Below are 22,272 nucleotides of genomic sequence, written 5' to 3' on the forward strand. Positions count from 1 at the left end.
TCCTTTCTGAGACTAAACAGTTCCATTCTTTGCAGCTCAGCAGCAGTTCAGAGCTAGCAGTTTCCCTTGACTACTGCTAAATTCTCTTAAGGACCCACTCCCACTCTACTTGAGAAAGTCCCACTCTCTTCAACTGAACAGGATCAGGACTAACATATTAAGCCATAAATTCTGCTCACAAACAGACATGTAAACTTTTTCAAGTCTTCAAAACTCATCTGGAAATCTTTCAAAGAAAGGTTTTTCATATGCAATTGATTCCCACTTCCGACTTAGGGGTAGAGAAGAAGTATCCAGAGAACATTTCTTCTAGTAGTCCCTTAATATTTATTATTCTCTCAAAGCACAAAAATATATAAACCCAGTCACACAGGGACCAACTCTGTTCTACATTTTCCTCAGTGATCAGAAAGTAAATATAATATTAGTGTTGATAAACCTTAGGATGATACACAGACAACAGTAAATAATGAGAAGGAGTCAGCAGTTGTAAACAACAATCTTTATTTCTTGCTAACATGGGCCCACTCTAACAAAATGAATTTTAATAGAGTCTAATTGCAAAGCTGTAATATTCAGATATAAGGAATGAAGGGCAGACCTACTGAATGGGAACTGAATCTCTGAAGCTATGCTTCTAAAAAGTGAGCTCACAGTCTGATTTTGTAGCAAAAAAGAACCAATGCAGGCCTTGGATTAAAAAAAGATCTATGGAATACAAGAAGAGAGGATTTACTGCTGTCTATGGCATTAGTAAAGCCAACACCAGAATTTAATCTACCATTATGCTACCATAGTTAAAAAAGGATACTGAAAAAAACTGAGACTATGATTCAAGTACAGGAGAAAATTCTTTTTGCAGAGACACAAATAGCTGTTTACCATATCCACAAGAAGACTGAGAAGTGGTTTGATTATGGTGAACAAGTAGCTACGTAAGGAGAAAATACCAGTTATAAAAGGACTGATTAACTTATCAGAGAAGTATGTAACAAGAGCCTATGACTGGAACTTGAAGCCAAACAAATTCAAATTGGAAACAGTCGCACAAAGTGAAGATGATTAACAACTGGAACATGCTACCAAGGGAAGCATTGGACTTCCCGATCACATATCAAGATTGGATGCCCCCCTGGAAGACATTCTATAGCCAAAATTCTTCTTTATCTTTGGCAGTTCCTCACAGTCAAGGATGGCAATCTTCCACAACTGTCTGATACATGAGTCTGAAGATGACTGACGAGGCTGAACCGGGATCGACAGGCTTTGCTACAACTCAGGCACAAGTTTCCATGTGGGCTGGGTGGCTCTGGATTCTTGATTCGATCAGCAACACGGTGTTTCTGCTGCTCCTGCTTTTCCATCTCCTATTGTCATTGTAAGGTTTCAAAGTGCTATGATCCTTGCAGCAGACTCTCCCTCCATTTGGGGCAGTCCTGGGCAATAGTGTCCCACAAGTTGATGTCAATGATGCCTTTTAAGTTGGCTTTGAGGATGTCCTTGAAGGACTTTCTCTGCCCTCCCCTTGAGCATACATCTTGACTGAGCTGGGAGAATAAAACTTGTTTCAGGAGCCTGGAGTTGGACATTTGGATGATGTGGCCAGCTCAGCAAAGTTGATGTTGAATGATCATTGCCTCAATGCTCATCGTGTTTGCTTGCAAGAGGACACCAATATTGGTGCATCTGTCTTCCTGCTGCATTCAAAGGATCTTCCACAGGCAGCGCTGATGGTACTTTTGTCTAACAACTTGAGGTGTCTCCTCTATGTTGTCCATGGCTCAGCTAAATACAGTAAGGTGGGAATCACAACTGCTTGATAAACCATGAGCTTGGTCTCAGCTCTGAGTTGCAATTGTCAACATCTCCTCAGGTGTCCAAAGGCTGCACTTACATATTTGAGGCGATGTCAGCATTCTGCAAGAGATGGCTTCTGAAGAACAGGAAATACTCAACGTATGCCAGAGTCTCACTGTGAATCTAAATTACTGGAGCCAGGGACTGCTCATTGAGAACTTATTAATGGAGGACCTTAGTCCTCTGAATGTTAAGCATCAGTCCCATGTTCTTGTATGCCTTGGTAAAGACATTGACAACTGCTTGAAAGTCTACATCTAAGTGAGCACACACTACAGCATCATCAGTGTACTGGAGCTTGATGATTGAGGTTGGGGTGGTTTTGGTTCTGGTTTGAAGTCAGCTAAAATTAAACAGCTTACCATTAATTTGAAAGTTTAGCTCCACTCTGAATGGAAGCTTGTTGGTGGTCAGATGTAGCTTCGTGGTAAGGCATACCAAGAAGAATGTTGGAGCCTTCCTTAACTCCCATCTTAACCTCAAAGGGATCTGTCATAGATCCATTACTGAGAACCATGCTCAAATACCATCATGGAACAGACAACATTCTAAACTACATTTTAATCAAGCATGGGATATTTGGTCTCAATAAAGAGGTAATACAGTGAAATTCAGTGGCCTGTCATATAATGGAGGTTAGACTATTATCCTAGTACAGTTTTAAACTCAATGGATGCAAATTGCACTTTGTTAAAGAGATTTTTCCCCAACTGGATAAAAGGAAGCTATATAAAAATAAAGAGTGAAAGGAAAAAATAAAATAAAATGCTTACTGTATCACATATCATGATCTGTATAAAACTATACAAATGTATACAGTTCGTATTAACAAAAAAATCCCAGTGACTCAAAAAAGAATCCAAAAATACAGAGCCATGCAACATATTTGTCACAGTTACCAGCATCACTCTGGGTCACATACGTAGCTTCTGGAAGTATATATCTGGATATTTAAGGGAGGAAAAAGGACATAGGGGCCTAAAAGTGACTTGGTGATCCAACTCCCCTTCCTGCCTACAACATAATTCGATGCCCTACACTGGGGACTGAACTCCACAGGCATCTCCCCATTTGGCTTTAAAAGTTGTGTGTGAAAGGGAATAATAGTACCTCTCTGCATATGCCTGTCTTGAGAAGGCTGAGCAGCCCAATGCCTAGCTGATGGTTAAGGCTCTTATCTATACAGAGATAAAAGCCTCATCTCTGCCCATGGTTTGCCCTTAGGAGGTTGACTTGGGAAGCATTCTTGGTGCTCATCTAATACACATTAACAGAACTGGGCCCTCACAGAATTCGGCTGCAGTTGGTGCCTTCTTTCAAAACACAGCAGGAGATGGCTCCTCTGGCCACCTTGTGCAGAACAGCCTAGTGGTTGAAGCACTCACCCAAGAAGCAGAGAACACATTTCAACTTCATCACCTCTCTGAGAGATTCGAGCCCACATCTCCCACATCACAGGCAAGTCCCATAACCACTTGGCTATAGGGTAGAGTACTCTTGACCCCTGATGAGGCTGTGTCACTGTGCGAAAATGACTTCCAATGATCTCTGAGCCAGAAAGAGAGGGCAAGAGAGAGACTGACTAGTTATCTAGTGTTTAGAGCACTCAGTTGGAAGGGAGAAGACCTGGGTTCTAATCATTGCTACCAGGACTGTTGCTGTACTGTTTCCAAAACCCATTTAACATAAAGTGCATAAACAGACCTAGAAGAGAAGACCAGTGCCCAAAGCACTAGGAATTACTGACCAGTCAAGTTTCGTTTCAATATCTGGGAAGCTACTAGTACAAATTAGAACACAATCAAGTTGTAAATACCTGGAGGAAGAAAGGGTGACCACTAGCAGTCAGCAAGGACTTGTTAGAAAGAAATCATGCCAAACTCAGTTTCCTTCTTCGACAGGTAACCAGTTTGGTGGACAAGGTGGCGGCAGTGGACAAAACATTTTGGACATCAGAGACATCGGAGGTTTCAAGTGGGGCTCCACAGGGGTCCGTCTTCCATCCAGCGCTACTGAACATTCTAATTACCGTATTTACTGGAACCAAAACAAAATTGGAGAGAGGGGGAAGCGGGCAGGGAGGGCAAAGGGCAGGAAGACAAAGGCAGGGGTTTGGCCCCTTTCCCTTCCACAGCTGTTGGGGGCAGAAGAGGGGGGAGAGAAATCTAAAATGAACTTTTACTAATTAGATTATACACAAGGAAAATTACAGCAAATGTATAATTCTCTGTGCATACAATCTAATTATTGCAGGGGTCATCTTAAATGTGAAGTCATCCTGGATTTGAATAAATACAGTAATGACCTGGAAGCAGGGAGAGAGGGCATTCTGACCAAGTTTGCAAGTGACAAACTGGCAGGGGCTGTAAACACTTTGGAGGATAGGAGTGGAACGCAAAAGGACCTTGATAAATTAGAGACCTGGGCTAGAGACAACAAAAGGAAATTCAGCAAAGACAAATGTAAGGTTCTATATTTATTACCTCCCTTGGCAGTATAATTGTGGTGCAGATACAAAAAAAAGGAAATGAAATTTTGAGCTGCATTAGCAGAAGCCCTGTATATAAGATACAGAAGGTGATAATATCACTCGACTTGGCATTGGTTAGGCCCAAGCTGGAGTACTGTGTCTTGTTCTGGGCTCTGCATTTTAGGGAGGATGTAGAGAAATCAGAGACAATCTACAGGTGAGTAGCAAGGAGGATACAGCAGCTGAAATGCAAGCTGTATGATGAGTTATTAAGACAACTAGATATATCTAGTTTGGAAAAAAGATTAAGAGAGAGACATAGTAGCAATTTTCAAATATCTGAGAGTCTGCCATAACAATTGTTCTCCCTTGTTAGAGAGGGCAGGGCATGAAGCAACGGGTTCAATGGCAGCAAAGCATATTTAGTTTTTTTTTTTAATGTCCTTATTGTCAGAACAGTTGAACATTAAAACAAGCTGCTTGGGGAAGTCATGGAATCTCTTTCGCTGGATATTTTTGGAGAAAAAAAAAAAGCATCAATCTGATGTAGGGACTTGGATTGGATTTTATGATTCATATAAAGTTCGCCAGCATAAAATGCTTGCGAAGAAAGTGAAGTCAAGATTCTACTTAGAACCCGCCAAGAGTGCTCAAGAACAGTTTCCCTGTTACTTTCAAAACTTAGTGAAATTTAATTGAACAGAGGAAGCCTTCAAAGGAGTAAAAGAGAAGTCTGACCATCTTCTGGACACTGCTGTGCTGAGCAGCAACCTGTTCATTTATGTGGTTCAACCTAGAATACTGGTAACTGCAAATGTAAACTCTTCCCTTTTTCACTCACATTCTTCTAAGGCAATGTGAATTAAAAGGACATGTGCTATTATTCTCTAATTAAACTTTACTCACTGGTTTATGGTATTTTGTGGAGCATACATTACATTAATCTTTTTAATAAGAAATATCTGGACCTCCCTATTCCATATCAGCAATGGAGATCTCATAGCAAGTTGATTAAATTTGAAAATTAGCAACCTAAACAGGAAGACACATCTACCACAAAAGAAATCTGTAAATGCATTTTGTCAAATGTGTTGTATAGCTCTAATATATAATGGTAGTATAGTACCATATATAATACTAACAAGTATTGTGCATTTTATTTTATAAAAAGAATGAAATCTTAAAACATGAAGGGTCTGCCCTATGGCATCCACAATTAAACTGTTGTTGAAAGATGGGGAGCGAACACAACTTGTTGCAGTTTATATGGTTCAGTAAAGTGGATGACAAAGGGCTTACTGTAGGGGCACATCCTATCACCAGTACCCAGGTTTTTCAGGTGACTGCAGGAGTTTACTAGGTAGACTGAGATCCTGCATTACCATCTGTTCATTAGGATTTCCTTTTGCCACCAATGGAGGACCAAACAGATAGTGCTACGTTCAATATCAGGATCCAGCATCACTGATACACTGCCACTGCTTTCTTATCTCCCATTCGAGTTTGGATGCTTTAACTTTCAGTGGATCCTGACCTGCAGTGAGGCATGTACATTATACAGCTACTAAAAAAGTGTGTCCCACAGAGAACATAGAAATCAATAAGGCACATTCTAAAGTTTACACAGCAGTACAGTAGTTACAATGTGACAACAAATCCTTTCTTGGCTAATTGTTTCATGAAGTATTAATTTAACTTTGAAATTATTTAACATTGTAAAGGACTTTACAATGAGGACAAGCAACAGTTACACCATTTTCTTTCTTTCTTACCTCTACCACAGTTTTCCTGGCAGCTTTGCACATTGGTTGGTTGAAGTTTCTTGCAGTCTTCCTGTCATTGGAAAAGAAGGAAAAATATAAACATTAAATTGCCAGTAGAAGTAAAAATATGAGTATATGGCACTCCAAACTAACCTACACTTACATTTGCCTGTAAAATAAATGGTATAGTATTTTTTGTCAGACCCTTATATGGATAAAGTGGCTGAGAGAGAGAGAGAGAGAGAGAGAGAGAGAGAGAGAACGAACAGTATTATGGGACACTTCGCATGCTTTTTAAAAATATGTGCTAGTGTTTGCAACCAAATATTTACTGCTAAATTCATTTATTAAGCTATTCAAAGCCAGTAGCAGCAGCAACAGCACTCATTCTTTCCTATTACTCCAATACATGTTGCATTATTCCAAATGTACATTCATTGCTGCACAGAGATCCACCATGAACTGTGTAAACTATATCTCATACATACCTTTAATGTGGCATGCAACATTTATGCTAGCACTCACCATGGGAAAAAATGGTGAGTGCTAGCATAAATGCATTCTTCTTTACTAACAACATCTCTTCTATGACAGTTCTGGCAGGCTCTATCCAAATGGGTGCTACGTGTTCCAAATGTTCTTATGTACCAACTTGTCACATGGAAAAATGCTGTCTAGGGAGTAAAATGAATCAACAATCCATTCATATCTGACAAGTCAAGCTTTGAACCCAGAACTTAAAGGAAACAAAATGTCATGTGACCAATTTCAGTCCTTACACCTAAAACACTACATTTAAAAAAAACCAAACTATTTCTTTACAGAATTTAGGTTCATAATATGATAAGTAAGTGCTACTTTCTATTAGAGCTGGTCAGCATTTCTTCAACTCTTTCTTTTTGTTAAAAGCAAAACATTCTGAATAAACATCAGTTCTGATGACAATTTCATCAAGAAGGGTCCAATAAAAATTAAGTTAAAACTGGGGGGGAGGAGGGGGGGTGCGAGAGAGAGAGAGAGAGAGACAGACTGTCTCTTGCCCAATGATTATTAATTATTCATACAAAAGTAGAACAGCTCCCACAGAGAGCTGGAAAGAGTCCAGTGAAAAATGACGGACATTATTAGAGGTCTGATAAACATGGCTTATCTGATAACCATCTTCAAATGCCTGAAAGGCAATTATAGAGAAGACAGAGGTAAGAGTCTTTTCCATGGCCACAGGGGACAGGACAAGGAGCAACAGTCTCAAGTTTCAGCAAAGGAAATTTAGATTGGAAATTAGGAGGAACTTACTAACTATGAGGATTGTTAAGCATTGGAACAGGCTACCTAGAGACGTTATGGACTCTCCATCCCTGGAAATTTTCAAGAGCAAATTAGATGGACACTTGGCTGGGCTGGTTTATAAACCGTTCCTTCTCCCCAAGTAAAGTCTTTACAATGGGACAATCATTCCTTCAGCAGGGATCTGGGCTAAATGACCTCATGAGGTCCCCTCTAGATCTTTTCCTGGAAGGCATCTCATGTACATTTTCCTACGACCCCATGAAAAGAGACCAATTAGCGGGGATCCTGGTTTTCTTCGATTTAAAAAAATCCCCAATTTTTGATTTAAAAAGTAACTCCAATTCCACATTTTTCAGTGATTTAAATGAAACACCACTAATATATATTAGTGAAACTGGGGTTACTTTTTTTAACCAAAAATTGGGGATTTTTTTAAATCAGAGAAAACCAGGATCCCTGCTGATTAGAGCCTTGCAATTTAGACCACTTGCCAGAAGTGTGGGGGGCCTGAGGTTCAAGTCCCACCTCTAAAGTCAGGCAGAGCAACATAATACTAAAGGCCCTAGAAGTCCTTGGCTGCCTCCACTTCATCCATTCCTATCTGTTGCATGTCAACATCCTCCTGTCATCCACATTTAATTTTGTAGGTCTGACATTACATCATCTAGCCATCTTCGTCTTGGCTGTCCAGGAGGCTGTCTCCCTTCCAGCACCACAAGGAGCCCTTTCTTTGGTGTCTAGATGGCTTCAAGTCTTTTGACATAGCCCAGACACTATAGTCATGCTCTAATTTCCTGCATCAGGGTTCGGTGTCTGCACAATTGATATAACTCATTATTGGGGCTTGTATGCCATTCTTCTGTTATGCGATCATACTGTGCACCAAAGATTTTCTGTAAAATCTTTCTTTCAAAACAATCTAGTATTATTTTGCTTGCTTTTGAGAGAACCCAGGTCTGACTGCCGTAGTTTATACATAGATTGACTATGGACTTGAAATTTAATTTTCTTTGGGATAAGCTTGACAGGAGCTTGTGCAATGCAAAATAGGCTCTACTTCCTGCTTCTATTCTTCCTTTAATTTCTTTATTTTACCGTCATGTGCTATGATAGAACCTAAATATTGGAAGTGGGTCACTTGTTTAAAATGCATGTCATTTATTTTTACATGAGGTCCCTAGTTTACTGCTGTCCTATTTACCAGCAAACACTGTTTTATCCATGTTCACTTGTTGTCCAATTCTCTTTGCTACATTTGTTAGTTGAGTATGCAGAGCTTCTACATCATTCATATTTTTACTTATGAGAGGTCTATCATCAGCATGTGTAAGGACTTTATGTTCTCTGTTCAGGGAACTCCTCCCCTCATATATGCTCCTGATTACTTTTTCCAGTGCCAGGTTGAATAGCAGCAGACAGACCAACTCCCTGTCTAAATCCAGTTCTAATTGAGAAGAAGTCTGATTTTCTTTCACTGTTTCGGATTTGTTTCTTGACTCATACATACAAACTTTATTGAGTTCAATTAGTTTGTTAGAAATTCCTAATTCAACTAAGATGGCCCCACAAGGCTTTCTAGAGGTCTATGAACAGAATACATTCTGTGGCACAGCAAAGAAATTAAAGACTTACAGGTTTTTTTCTTTTGTTGTTTGTTTTGTTTTTACAAAATTGAGTTACTTTCTGGGTATCCTTACTTCCCAGCTTATATCTTCTTATCCTCCCACAAGCGTTGTCCAATGCACATCACTAGCTTTTTCACCATGAGGAGCTTTGGGCCAACACTGCCACCTCCTGGTTTCCATGTTTTGGCAAGTGCCAAGCACTGAGCACTTTCATGCTAGTTTCTAATGCAGGAAAACAATGGGATAAAAACATCTGAAAACTTATGTGGAGGTGTGGAAACTGTTTTATTCATAGTAAGTAGAAAATATAAGACCTCCAGGGGAGTCTAAAGGAGGAAATAACACATTTTTCTTTTAGTCTCCCCTGGGACTCTTGGGTTTTTTTGTTTGTTTTTAAAAAAATATAAGAGAGAGCGTGCACAGAAAAGGATTTAAGTAAAAATTCCTCTCTCGGTACACGACTACAAGAACATAAATTACTAATCACGGTGAGAGGAAAATATATCCCTAAAACTAGCCAGAATTAAAAAAATCAAGTAAGACAGGGAAAACATTTTCGTGCTAAATGCACACTTAATTTTTGAGCTTTACCATAGATAATAAAAAGCAATCCCATTAAAACATGTCATCTAAAAAAACTCTAAAAACAAACTATCAACAGGGAATAAATACTAAAATTATTAGATGGTATGTTAAAAAATTATCAAATAGTTGTGTGTTCATTGAGGCCTTGATTATATTACTTTCATATCCCCAGCTGGTACATCACTTGTAAGTGCATTTATTGCAACTGAATATGCATGCCCTGTAAGTGACATTTACAAGCATGCTTGAGTACAAGTGTGCTTTTAAAAATAAATAAATGGTAACATCAACAGGCTTTCTCCACAAACACTTTTTGCAATTGAAGTTCATATGCATCTCTTTAGTGGGAGACTTGCTGCTCCTCTGGGCTCTTTAGTTATGAGCATAAACATTTTCTGAAGTTGAAGGACCTAAAAGCAGCATTCTTCAGAGGTTGCTGTTATGGTTATGTTTACACTGCAGTCATAAATGTGACTTGCAGCATGGCACCATGATTTTCTCATTACCTCAGATGCTGCTAGCAATATAGCTGTAGCAGCACAGCTTTCAGCACAGGTTAACTTTCCTTGTCACTTCACAAGATATAACAACCTATACTGAGCTCAGTGCTGCTGTGACTAGAATGTTACTGGTACCCAAACTATCCAGGGTATCTCTACAGTACTCTGCATTTACTCCTATGGCTAGTGTGTAGGCATACCTTAATTGCTGAACTTCCAGCATCCTTATGCTGAGAAAAATATAAAAGCTCCACTTTCTGAAGGATATTAGTAGTGAAAGCATCTTCCTTCCTTTTCCTTAATTTATAGCTCATAATATCTAGTATGTATAAATATACTGTAAATTGTCCAAAGTAGTGCATCACTGATGAGGCAGTCTGGGTAATGAGTAATCTGTAGGCAACTCCTGCCAGCTTAAATCAACACTAAATCTATTCATTTAGGAATCCAAACCAAACTCAAGCCATTCCAACAATGTTCACCTTGAAGGTGGCTGAAATGAGACACTTGCGGACTAGAGTAGTGCCAGCCAAGCTACATCCAGTATGTACACACTAACATTCACGTTCAGGAATACACCACACAATGGGCTAAAATTCACAAGTGACAAACCTACTGTTGATTTTGATTGGTTTACAGACAGGCTTATATGAGAAGGGCCTGCAGCAGCAGGAGGCAGGACTTCATAACACCAGAAGGTCCCTTCCAGTCCAACGCAAAAGGCATTTGTGCTGATGCAAAGACATCACAACCCTGCTTGCAGAATTACTACAGGTGGAGTCCAGAAGAGCACCAGTACTGAGTGGTACTGGCTAAAGAGATGGTGGATACTCCATCTAATCTAGACCTGCTAATGAACTTACAACTAGCGCTGTGCAAAACGGAAGCATTTTGTTTCAACCAGCGTTTTGACAAACCAGTGTTTTGTTTCAACTTCTGTTTCGAGTTGAAACGGCTATTTCGTTTCATCAAAATGGTTTGCCGTTTCGACCCTGTTTCGCCCATAGGATATAATGGGGAAGGTCGAAACAGGCTATAACTTTGTCATTTTGAGCCAGATTTGGATGAAACTTGCAGAAATTGTAGCGGTTTCTGAGGGTATGATGCATGCAAAGCTTCAAGAAGACAGGTGCAGGGAGTTCGGAGAAACTGCACCCCAAAATCTTGAGAGCAAAACTCATGTCACGTGTATGTGTTAAGCCACAGTGGGGACAAAACTGCAGGTGTGGTAGCTCCTGCTGAGGCCATGAAGCCTGTCATGTTTCAAGGTGATAGGTGCAGGGGGTTCAAAGAAACTGCACCCCAAATTCATGAAAGCAAAACTTGTGTAACATGTACGTGTTAGGACACAGTGGGGTCAAAACTGCAGGGGTGATAGCCTCTGCTGAGGCCACAAAGCCTGCCAAATTTCAAGGTGATAGGTGCAGGGGGTTCAAAGAAACTGCACCCCAAATTCATGAAAGCAAAACTTGTGTAACATGTACGTGTTAGGACACAGTGGGGTCAAAACTGCAGGGGTGATAGCCTCTGCTGAGGCCACAAAGCCTGCCAAATTTCAAGGTGATAGGTGTGGGGGCTTGGAGGGAAATGCATCTCAAGCTGCTGACATCATGGTCATCATGAGTGACCTGAAATTTGTGGACATCTGCTGGGAAGAGCAGTCAGCCAGGTCTGACTACTCATGTAGGTTCCTAGCCGAGATACAGGACCTCCATCTAACCCAAGAGATGCACAGCCCCACCAGGGGAGACGCCTTGTTGGATCTGGTCCTGGGCCACGGGTGACGATCTGGTGAGGGGTCTGCGGGTGCTCGACCACCTGGGCGACAGTGATCATTACCTGCTGGAATTCACCATCTAGCGCAAGGTGGCAAAGGCCTGCAGCAAGGCAACAGCCCTGGACTTCAAGAGGGCAGATTTCAATGAGGTAAGGAGAATAGTCAGGGAGGCACTGAGTTCCCAGAAGGGAGGGAAGTCGGGTGTCCAGGAAGAGTGGTTGTTCCTTAAGGAGATGATACTCCAAGCCCAAAGGGATGTAATCTCAACACAGATCAAAGGGGGCAAGAGGGCGCAAAAGCCCCCATGGCTCACCAAAAGCATACGGAAACATCTCCTAGCTAAAAAGGTGGCATACACCCAATGGAAGGGTGGGCCCATCACCAGGGAGAACTATACCTCGGTTGCTTGGGGCTGTAGGGGGGCGGTCAGGAAGGCCAAAGCGGAGATGGAACTGGGACTAGGTACCCAGATCAAGGACAACAAGAAGTCCTTTTTTAAATACATAGGAGGTAAAAAGAAGGTACCGGGTAACATGGGACCTCTGCAGGACACGCCAGGAAATCTGGTCATCGCACCAGACAGCAAAGCTAACCTATTTAACAATTTCTTCGCCTCCATTTTTCTGAGCAGGGACTGGGTGCGGAGCCCAGAACTGGATGCAGGACTCCAGCTGCGGTCTCACCAGTGCTGAGAAGAGCCGAATAGAGCAGGAGAATCACTTCTTTGCAATGGTTTTGCTGGAGATGCATCAATTGATGCATGCCAGTGTATTGTTGGCCCTGCTGGCTACAGCATTGCACTGCCGGCTCCTGTTCATACTGTGGTCAATTGTTACCCTCAGGTCTTGGTGACAAGTGATGGGGGATCTTCAGTCCTGCTGCCTGATGAGAGGGAGTAGTTGCACAAGCACCCATGTCATGAGTTTTGCCTGTCAGCAGCTAGGGATGCAGGGCCCAGAACCCCCCTGCACCTATCTCCTTGACAGCTGGCAGTGCTTAGTGGCCGCCAGGCCTGCAGTAGTTTCACCTCCCCTGTGCCCCAAGACAGACACAGTTGCACAAGCACCCATGTCACGAGTTTTATCTGTCAGCAGCCAGACGTGCAGGGCCCCAGAACCCAGAACCCCTGCACCAATCTCCTCAACAGCTGGCAGGCTTCATGGCCGCAGCAGGGGCTACTATCCCTGCAGTTTTCACCCTGCTGTGCCTTAACACACAGTGTCACCCATGTCACAAGTTTTTTGTCTGCAGCTTGAGATGCAGTTTCCCCCAAACCCCAGTACTTATCTCCTTGAAACCTGGCAGACTTCATGGCCTCAGCAGGGTCTAGCATGCCTGAAGCTTTGACCCTGCTGTGGCTTAACACATACATGTGACATGAGTTTTGCCTTCAGACTTTTGGGGTGCAGTTTTTCCAACCCCCCCACACCTATCTCCTTGAAACATGGCAGGCTTTGTGGCCTCAGTAGGGACTAGAATTCCTGTAGTTTTGACCATGATGTGGCTTAACACATATACATGACACAAGTTTGGCTCTCAATACCTTGGGGTGCAGTTTCTCCAAACCTCCTGCATTTATCTTCTTGAAACTTAGCATGCTTTATGCCCTTAGAATGGGGCTATCAGTCCTGCAAGTTTCATCCAAATCTGGCCAGAAATGACAAAGTTATAGGCTGTTTTGACCTTCCCCATTATAGCCTATGGGCGAAACATTGAAACAGTGTCAAAATGGCGAAACGTTTTGACTTGCCTCAATTTGTTTCGAAGCTGTTTTGACCATATCCGTTTCATTTCGATTTTGCTGTTTCGACCTTGAAACAGGTCGAAACAGTGTCGAAACAAAACTGGTGGCAAAATTTCACACAGCCCTACTTGCAACAGTAGAGCTCCTGTTGAATTCCACTGAAGTTGCTCACCCAAACAGTGGAGCCTAGTTCTAAGGCGAAATCATCTTATGCAGGCACTTATCATAGCTGGCTCAGGAAAGGTAATTTAAATCTCCCTGTAACAGTATGAGTGACCCCGAACTAAGGAATGGGTTTTTGGTTCTCTTTAAAGGTATCAAAATATTTTGGTTACGTTACCTTGGTTAAGTGCACTTTCCTTGAGAGTGACAGCTATTAGAACAGCCCTCTTGTTAGGTTGTTTGTCCAGGGGTCAGTATAAATTTATTTGGAGATAATGCAGCTATAGAGGTCCATATCAAACAAAAATTTGGCAGGGCACAGAAATAAGCTTTATCCAATAAATTCTGTGCTTCTGAAAGACCTGTTGCAGTTCAATCATACACTTCTCAGCTAGAATCTATCAGTGAAATATAATGGCCTGTGTATAGATGAGGCTAGAAGACCACATTGGTTCCTTCTGTTCTTAAACATTGAAGACATATACCTTAAGCCCATTTAGTAGGAAAGTAACTAAGAGCCTTGCCGGATTGCTTCATTCCAGCTACTGCAAAAAGGTGGCAAAGACTTAGGATATACACTACATATGCCACCCCCCCACCAAAACATGGTAAAACATGACAAGAAAACAACTCCTATAGTTCAAGTCATGGGCAGTACCAGGAAGACTTCAGCTCAGTTGGTCACATCAGAATACTGCAAAATGATAAAAAGTAGGTTATCTAGTAGGACTGTCCAGCTGGCAAGTTCCACTGTCTCAAAGTCTATCATGATTTCCTCTCTCTACTTTTCCAATGGGCTATACACATTTATTAAACAGCCTACCTATGGTACAATTGCTATATGTCCTTATGCATTGGTGACCATGTCTTCCATAAAGGAGAGCTCGCCATTAGCTCTGAATTAAGTTACTTCATTTGGTAAATTCACTAACTGGATGCTTAACTGACTTCCACTCAAGTGAAGCATTCCTAGTATTCATGAGACCTCAGGAATATGGGGGTAGAAGAAGGAAGCTGAGTGAAAGTGAGAGGGAAGAAGAGAGGCAGAGGGTGATGCACCAGAAAAGTGGGGGCCAACCTTTTTGGCCAGTGTGCCACAAATTAGCCCCAGAACCTCCCTGAGTGTCCTTCTCCTCCCTGATCTGTTACTCTGCTCTCTACTCTCTGCACTATGTGCTCCCTACCCAAATTTGCTTCTCTCCTTTCTGCTCTTAGCCCTGTGCTTCCTGCCTAGTCTGCTGCTCTTTCTGCTTCCTGCCCTATCTTCCACTGTGCTCCCTCCCCCCCTCCTCAATCTACTACATGCCACACACACAGGTTGTTTGTGCTGCCCCTGACATGCATATCACAGGCTGGCCACACCTGCAAAACTATGGTTATCAACAAGGAGACAATGGGAGAATGTGGAAAAAGAAAAGGAGAATACAGCAGGTATATGACTGTGTAGAAAGGGTGAAAATGTCAGGGAAAAAATGAGTATAAGGAAGCACATATGGATCAGAACAGAGATGGAAATGTCAGGGAGAATAGGGACAAAAACAGGTGGGTGAAACAGAATGACAGTTTCTACATCCCAGGGTCTGAAGAGGGACAAATGACCAGCCAAAAAAGGAAGCCAGTGTTTCTTTGTAAGTGAACATGTAAGATTCCATTTTCAAACAGAAATAGACATCTTCACCGAAAGGTTGAATACCAGCAATCAGACAACGTGATTCTTTTTCTTCTTTTCTTTCTCAAGAATATTATGACAAACCTCTAGGGAGAGCAACACCCCTTTCTGAAATCCCAGTTCCTTCAATACTTAAAAAGGTGAATCACTTAGTTTGATACTTTCTTATTATAAATTGCTGTTAGCTGCCACACCGCTTACCTTTCCTTCTGACAGCAGCAAAACAAACAAACAAAAAACTGCTGTTAAAGTGAATCTCTCCACTAAAATCTCTGGTGAAAACCAGAGCAGGAACTTAGCACCTGCTAGGTTTTGCACCGGTCTCAGACTGTGACTAAAGTTGTGTTCTAGAGCTTTATAAGGGGACCCAGGCCAGTTTCATTGCTGTACCAACTTCTGAACTTTTCATTAAAGGATGGTTTTCACTGAATGTAAATGCTTGGTCTAAAACTACTGAAGTCAACAGAAGTTGAACCACTGTCTTCAGTGTGGGGCAGAATGAAACTTCTATTTAATGTGCATCGCACATTAATAGCAGCTGGCTATTATTTCCACATATGTGAATGTCCCCAACATGCTATCCTTCAGAAAAATAGAAATCAGACCTTAACCCCAGAACAGCAGTGTGTCCAGAATGCTATTATATTTCTCTGTAACCACTAATGGCTTTCATCTGCTCTGCCTCCTTTTTAACCCCAATTTTTATTTCACAGCTGCATTTGTATTCTCCAGGGTCATTAATATAAGCAATTATAGCCTGCCATCTTATAGCATTGTAATTTGGCAGTAGAGCAAGGAACCAGGATTAAAAGTGAAGCCAGTAAAATATTCTTTTGCCATCAAACAGGAGATAGGATTCCATTTTCCTTTCATGATCCGAACCACAAGAGGAGGTGTTTAGTGAAAAAAAAAAAAAGCCATACCTGAAGATGATGTTTCCTGCACGATCGGCCTTCCACGCCTTTACAAGTGCAAAATCACCTGTAATTGACTTCTCCATAATATAATGACGGCCATCAAATTCTCTCCCCTGTAAGGAAAAATAATGCACTATTAAGATGCAGGTTTAATCAGACAGACTAATTAGATACTGCTTACTGCATCTGACTTATTTTTCAGGCAATTCAATTTAAATTTTCTTTTGTGTCTATGTGAGTTTTTGGCTGAAAGACTGGAATTCAAGTGGATGATGGCAGAGAAGCATAAGGAGGCAACAATTTGATTTTATAATTGTTTATATCTTCCTTGGTTAGATAAATAAAACCAGAATCAAGGACTTGCTCCTGCTGCACCACCTACTGGAACTCAGAATGTATTGTTCATCGAGCACTCCACTGCAAACACAAAGTGAGACTGCTCTAGTGCTGAAATAATATGTACCAACTGCATGTGCACACTGGGTAAAATTCACCCACTGAGTGAGGACCCATGCAAGGTCTATGTACCCTTTTAGGAGCAGCATTTCTACACTGATGCAGAGGGTTGTACCAGATGACCCCTGTAGTCCCTTCCAACCTTATGATTTAAGTCTCTTTGTGAAGGTTATATTGACAACCCACCATCACGCAGACACTTTTAGACAGGGCTATATTCAGCTGCTGTCCTCAGAACCTGTATTTCCTGCTTCTCATAGAGCTCTGTTTGTAACTGAGAAACAAACAAGAATCAATTACTTTAAAAGATCCATCAAATGTGATACACTTGTAGGCAGAAACTTTCCGCAGCTGTATTTATCAAGGCACCAGCTCTTCAGAATTATGGCCAAGCTGCAAACAGTGGAATCAACTGAAGCAAAGCAGAACACTGTGGGTGCATTAAAGGTAGAAACCAAAGTCCAGCTCTGGTAAATTTATCTCTAGATTTAATAAAACACATCTGTTTTCTCTTCAGAATTGTTTAATGATGCTCAAGGCAAAACTCTTGGAAAGAGATTAGGAAGCTAGAAGAAATGAGTCTCACTGGAAATCATATTAAATCACCAGAGGCTAGGCATTTATGCATCAGAGTATTTCTGTTTGAATTTGTCGATTACTGAGGCCCAGAAACAAATGGTGCTGGACCTTGCTAAATCCTTAGAAGTTTGGATTATTTCAAAAGTTACCCAGGCTGAACTGTGTTCCTGTGTACATGAAGAAAATGCAAAGATAAAAGTTTTGAACTGTTTCTCAAGCATTGCCATTATATTCAAAACAGTTGAGACAACTCAGCAAGCCTGCATTTGTACTGTCTTTAATAATATGTAGGCATACCCCTGCATAATGAAGAAAGACTTTGGGCTCCTAACAGTTTAAACAAAGGGTATGGAGGCTAAAGTGATCCTGGATTGGAATCCCACTACTTGTAATGAGTGATCCACAGAAGATGGCATAATTCTGGACAAAGGAGAGGAACTTGAGCTGCCTAACACTGAAAATCCCACACTCAAAACTAAGTCAAAGAGTGGTTCCCTACCTTGTGAAAGAGAGATGCTAATCAATTGTCTACATTAAGCAATGATACTCATACTAGGGCTCCCAACCCACAGGCTGCTATTCAAATTACCACCTGCAATTCTTTTTTTAGGCATGCCTTTCATGATGGGTGCAAAGCTCTGCGTTTGGAACAGAATAACTGCATGCACAAATACAAACTGGGGAATGATGGGCTAGGCAGAAAAGGAGCCAGGGGTTACAGAGAACCATAAAACTAAATGAGACAACAGTGAGTTCTTATTACAAAAAACTAAAAAAATGCTAACAGCATACTGGTTTGTATTAACCAGTTAAGGGAAAGGGAAATGATTCTTCCACTGGCGAGGCCACACTTGAAGCACTATGTTCACTTTTGGGAACCACAATTCAAGAAAGATGCGGGCAGATAGAAAAGAATCCAGTGGACAGGAACAAAAATGATTAGGCCTCAGACAAATGATTTATGAGGAAAGATTGAAAGAGCTAGGAATATTAATCTGGAGAAGAAAGGACTAAAGGAGAATTTGATTACAGCCTTCAAGTACCGGAAAGGTGATTATAAAGGATAGATATATTGTTTATGATAAAGACGTGCATGGTTTTATATACATATACACATTACAATTTTGTTTTGCATTTAAAAAAAAAAAAAATCAATAAAAAAAGAGGATAGAAATCACCTTTTTTGTGGCTGTGGGAACAGGACAAAGAGAACTAACCTCAAACTGCAGCAGAGGAAATTTAGGCTGGAGATTAGGAAGAACTTTCTGACTATGAAAGTGATCAGTCACTGGAACAGGTTACCTACAGAAATTGTGGAATTGCCATCCCTAGAAACTGTTTGTCTAAACCAGGGGTAGGCAATGTTTCATAGATTTCATAAACACTAGGGCTGGAAGGGACCTCAGAAGATCATTGAGTCCAGCCCCCGCCCCGAAAGGCAAGAAGTCAGCTGGGGTCATCGGACCCCAGCAAGATAAGCATCCAATTTTCTCTAGAAGGTGTTAAATGTAGGTGCTTGAACCACCTCCGGTGGCAGGCTATTCCAGACCTTGAGGGCTCAGACAGTAAAGAAATTCTTCCTTATGTCCAGCCAGAAACGGTCTTGCAGGAGTTTATAACCGTTCGACCTCGTTATCCCTTGGGGCGCTCTGTTGAACAAACGTTCTCCCAGATCCTGGTTAACACCCCTGATAAACTTGTAGGTGGCCATCAGATCACCCCTGAGCCTGCACTTTTCCAGGCTAAAGAGCCCCATAGCTCTCAGCCTGTCATCGTAAGGTCTGTTTTCCTGACCCCTGATCAAGCGCGTGGCTCTTCTCTGGACTCTCTCAAGCTTCTCCACATCCTTTTTGAATTGTAGGGCCCAAAACTGGACGCAGTACTCCAGCTGCGGCCTCACCAAGGCCAAGTACAAGGGGAGAATGATGTCCTGGGATTTGCTTGAGAAGCATCTATGGATGCAAGCCAGTGTTTTGCTCACTCTACTAGCCACAACATCACATTGAAGGCTCATGTTCATCTTGTGGTCATCGATGATCCCCCAAGTCCCCTTCATCTCCAGTGCTAACCAGCATAGCACTGCCGAACCTATAAGGATGCTGCGGGTTTTCCCTCCCAAGGTGGAGAACCTTGCATTTTTCGGTGTTAAACACCATCAGGTTCTCATCCGCCCATTTCCTGAGCCTATCAAGGTCAGTCTGGATCACCCTCCTGTTCTCAGATGTGGATGCTTTACCCCAGAGTTTGGTATCGTTGGCAAACTTGGCCCGTCCGCTTCTGATACCAGTGTCTACATCGTTAATGAAGATGTTGAACAAAATAGGTCCAAAGACAGAGCCTTGAGGGACCCCACTAGTCACAGGGCACCACAACGATTGACTTCCATCCACCACCACCCTCTGGGTCCAACCACGGAGCTAATTTCCCAGCCAGCGGATCGTGGTGGACCCACAATTGGCCAGTTTTCCCAAGGGGTGATCATGGGATACCAGATCAAAGGCTTTTTTAAAGTCAAGATATACGACATCAATCTCTTCCCCCTTATCCAGGTGATAGGTCACCTAGTCATAAAAGGAAATGAGATTGGTCAAGCAAGACCTACCCACAACAAACCCATGCTGGCTATCCCTCAGGATGTTGCCATTGGTCAGTCTGTTAAGAATGGCCTCTTTGATAATCTTTTCTAAGACTTTCCCGGGGATAGAGGTCAGGCTGATGGGCCTGTAGTTTGCCGGATCCACTTTCCTCCCTTTTCTGAAGATAGGCACCGCACTGGCCTTTTTCCAATCTTCAGGCACTTCAGAGCGCCAGGAGTTCTTGAAGATCCGTGCCAGGGACTGAGCTATGATGCTTGCCAGTTCCTTGAGTACCGTGGGGTGTAAACTGTCAGGGCTGGCTGACTTGAAGGTGTCCAGGCTGTCAAGGTGTTCCTTCATGAGATCAGCATTGATGGAAGGTAAGGAATCTCTCTCACCTGGGCCTTCCCATCCCATAACGGGCAGGGGCATCCCATGGGACTGGTGAAAGACCGACACAAAGTACCCATTTAGCAGGTTGGGTTTTTCCTGGGCATCGGTTGTCAGCTGTCCCATCTGGTTTAGCAGGGGTCCAATGTTTCCCTTGCTTTTCCTCTGGCTCCCCACTATCTAAAAAAGGACTTTTTATTATCCTTGATACTAGTGGCCAGTCAGAGTTCAGTCGCAGCCTTGGCTTTCCTGGTTTGCTCCCTGCAGGTCCAGACCAGTGCTGCATATTCCTCCTTGGAGGTGGATCCCGTCCTCCATCCTTTGTGGGTCTTTCTTTTAAGACGCAGGAGGTCCACTAGTTCCTTGCTGAGCCAAGGGGGCTGCTGTGCCCTTTTCCTGCCTTTCCTCCGAGATGGAATAGCCTTAACTTGTGCATCTAGGATTGCTCCCTTAAGGAACAACCACTCTTCCTGTACTCCCCTCTCCTTGAGGTCGAGGTCCCTAGGGCCTCACCGACAAGCCTCCTGAGCTTGTCAAAGTCAGCTTTTCTGAAGTCAAGGACTTCTGCATTGCTGACTGACTTGCCAGCTTTATGGTGGATGGTGAAGGTGTCAAAGTGGTCGCTCATGGTCGCTGTCATCCAGTTTCCTTTCAAACGTTAGGTGGCTGATTAGGTCATCCCAGGTTGCCAGTACCAGGCTGAGCAGCGCTTTACCTCTCATTGGCCCGTAGACTTCTTGTGTCAGATGGAGCTCATCCACGCATGAAAGGAAGCTTTGCAACCGCTCGGATTTGGCCGAGCGCTCCTCCCATGAGATGTCTGGGTAGTTGAAGTCTCCCATGACAACCGTGGACCGGGAGCATATGGCCTCAGCCAATTCCCTGGTGAACTCCTGGTCAAGCTTCTGACTTTGGTGTCTACTACAGACCTCCCACCATTGTGTTTCCTGTGCCGCGTTCCCCACAGATTTTAACCTAGAGGGTCTCCAGTCGTCCACCCTAATCGCCAGTACTGGCTTGCAGGGATGCGTAGCTCTCCTTGACATAGAGAGCTACACCCGCTCCTTTAGTCCACTTGATCCCTCCTGTACAGGGTATAGCCATCTATACCTGTGGCCCAGTCATGGGTGGAATCCCACCAGGTCTCCGTTTGGGGGTTTGGCCGGAGTGCTGACAAACCCCACAATGCCTACCTTGGAAGGTGTCAGAGTGCCAGCATACCAGAAAAACAAAATGAGGGCAGGGGGTACATGTCAGGATGCCCTGCTTGTTCCCCTTGCCCCCCACAGAAAGCCCCTGCCCCCCAGCCCGGGCTCTGTGGCTGTCAGCAGCTACCCAGAACCTGGGCCAGCTGCAAACATCTGCTGCCTCTCTAACCTTGCCCTGGCCCCAGCCGCAGCTGCCTCCCAGCCCCAGACCTTGCCCCAGGCTCCAGGGAGGCAGCACATACCAACAATGCTCCCCGCTGTGCTGCCCTCGCCACTTCTGCAAAGCAGTGCTGGAACCCCGCGTGTCAGGGCACAGCAGAGGGGCGCAGAAAGCTGCCTGCTCCAAGCTCCCCGCTGCCCTGCCACACTTCCCCTGTGTGCACGGGAGCAGCATGGGCAGCAGCACAGGGTTGTGCCCCTTGTTGCTGCCTCTACCTGCAGGGGAAGTGTGGCCAGAGAGGTGGGGACCTGGAAGCAGGCAGATTTCTGCACCCCCCACTGTGCCCTGCTGCACCGGATTCCAACGCTGCTTTGCCCGGGCTCCGTGGCTATCGGCAGCTACCCAGAGCTGGGGCTGGCTGCAGCCAGGAGGCTACAAACAGCTGCTGCCCTCCCGCCCCGGCCCCGGGCTCAGAGAAGGCAGCAGGTGCCGGCACTGCACCCGCTGGGGCCAGGAGGCAGCAGCTGTCTGTAGCCTCCTGGCT

At 43.3% G+C, this 22,272-nt stretch overlaps 1 protein-coding gene across 1 annotated transcript in view; it reads right to left on the bottom strand.

Annotated features, from left to right (window-relative positions):
• LOC102386191 (succinyl-CoA:3-ketoacid coenzyme A transferase 1, mitochondrial) overlaps positions 1-22,272 on the bottom strand; it is a gene marked incomplete at its 3' end in the record, with an annotated part of 94,343 nt that overhangs the window by 27,056 nt on the left and 45,015 nt on the right. Inside the window, exons 6-7 of the mRNA XM_025207714.1 lie at positions 16,366-16,472; positions 6,100-6,160 (exon numbers count right to left, since the gene is read on the bottom strand). Coding sequence (XP_025063499.1) covers positions 6,100-6,160; positions 16,366-16,472 — 168 coding nt within the window. The remainder of the gene's footprint in view (positions 1-6,099; positions 6,161-16,365; positions 16,473-22,272) is intronic.

The sequence above is a fragment of the Alligator sinensis genome, unplaced genomic scaffold, assembly GCF_000455745.1.
Source record: "Alligator sinensis unplaced genomic scaffold, ASM45574v1 scaffold663_1, whole genome shotgun sequence".
In the NCBI taxonomy this organism is placed as follows: Eukaryota; Metazoa; Chordata; order Crocodylia; family Alligatoridae; genus Alligator; species Alligator sinensis.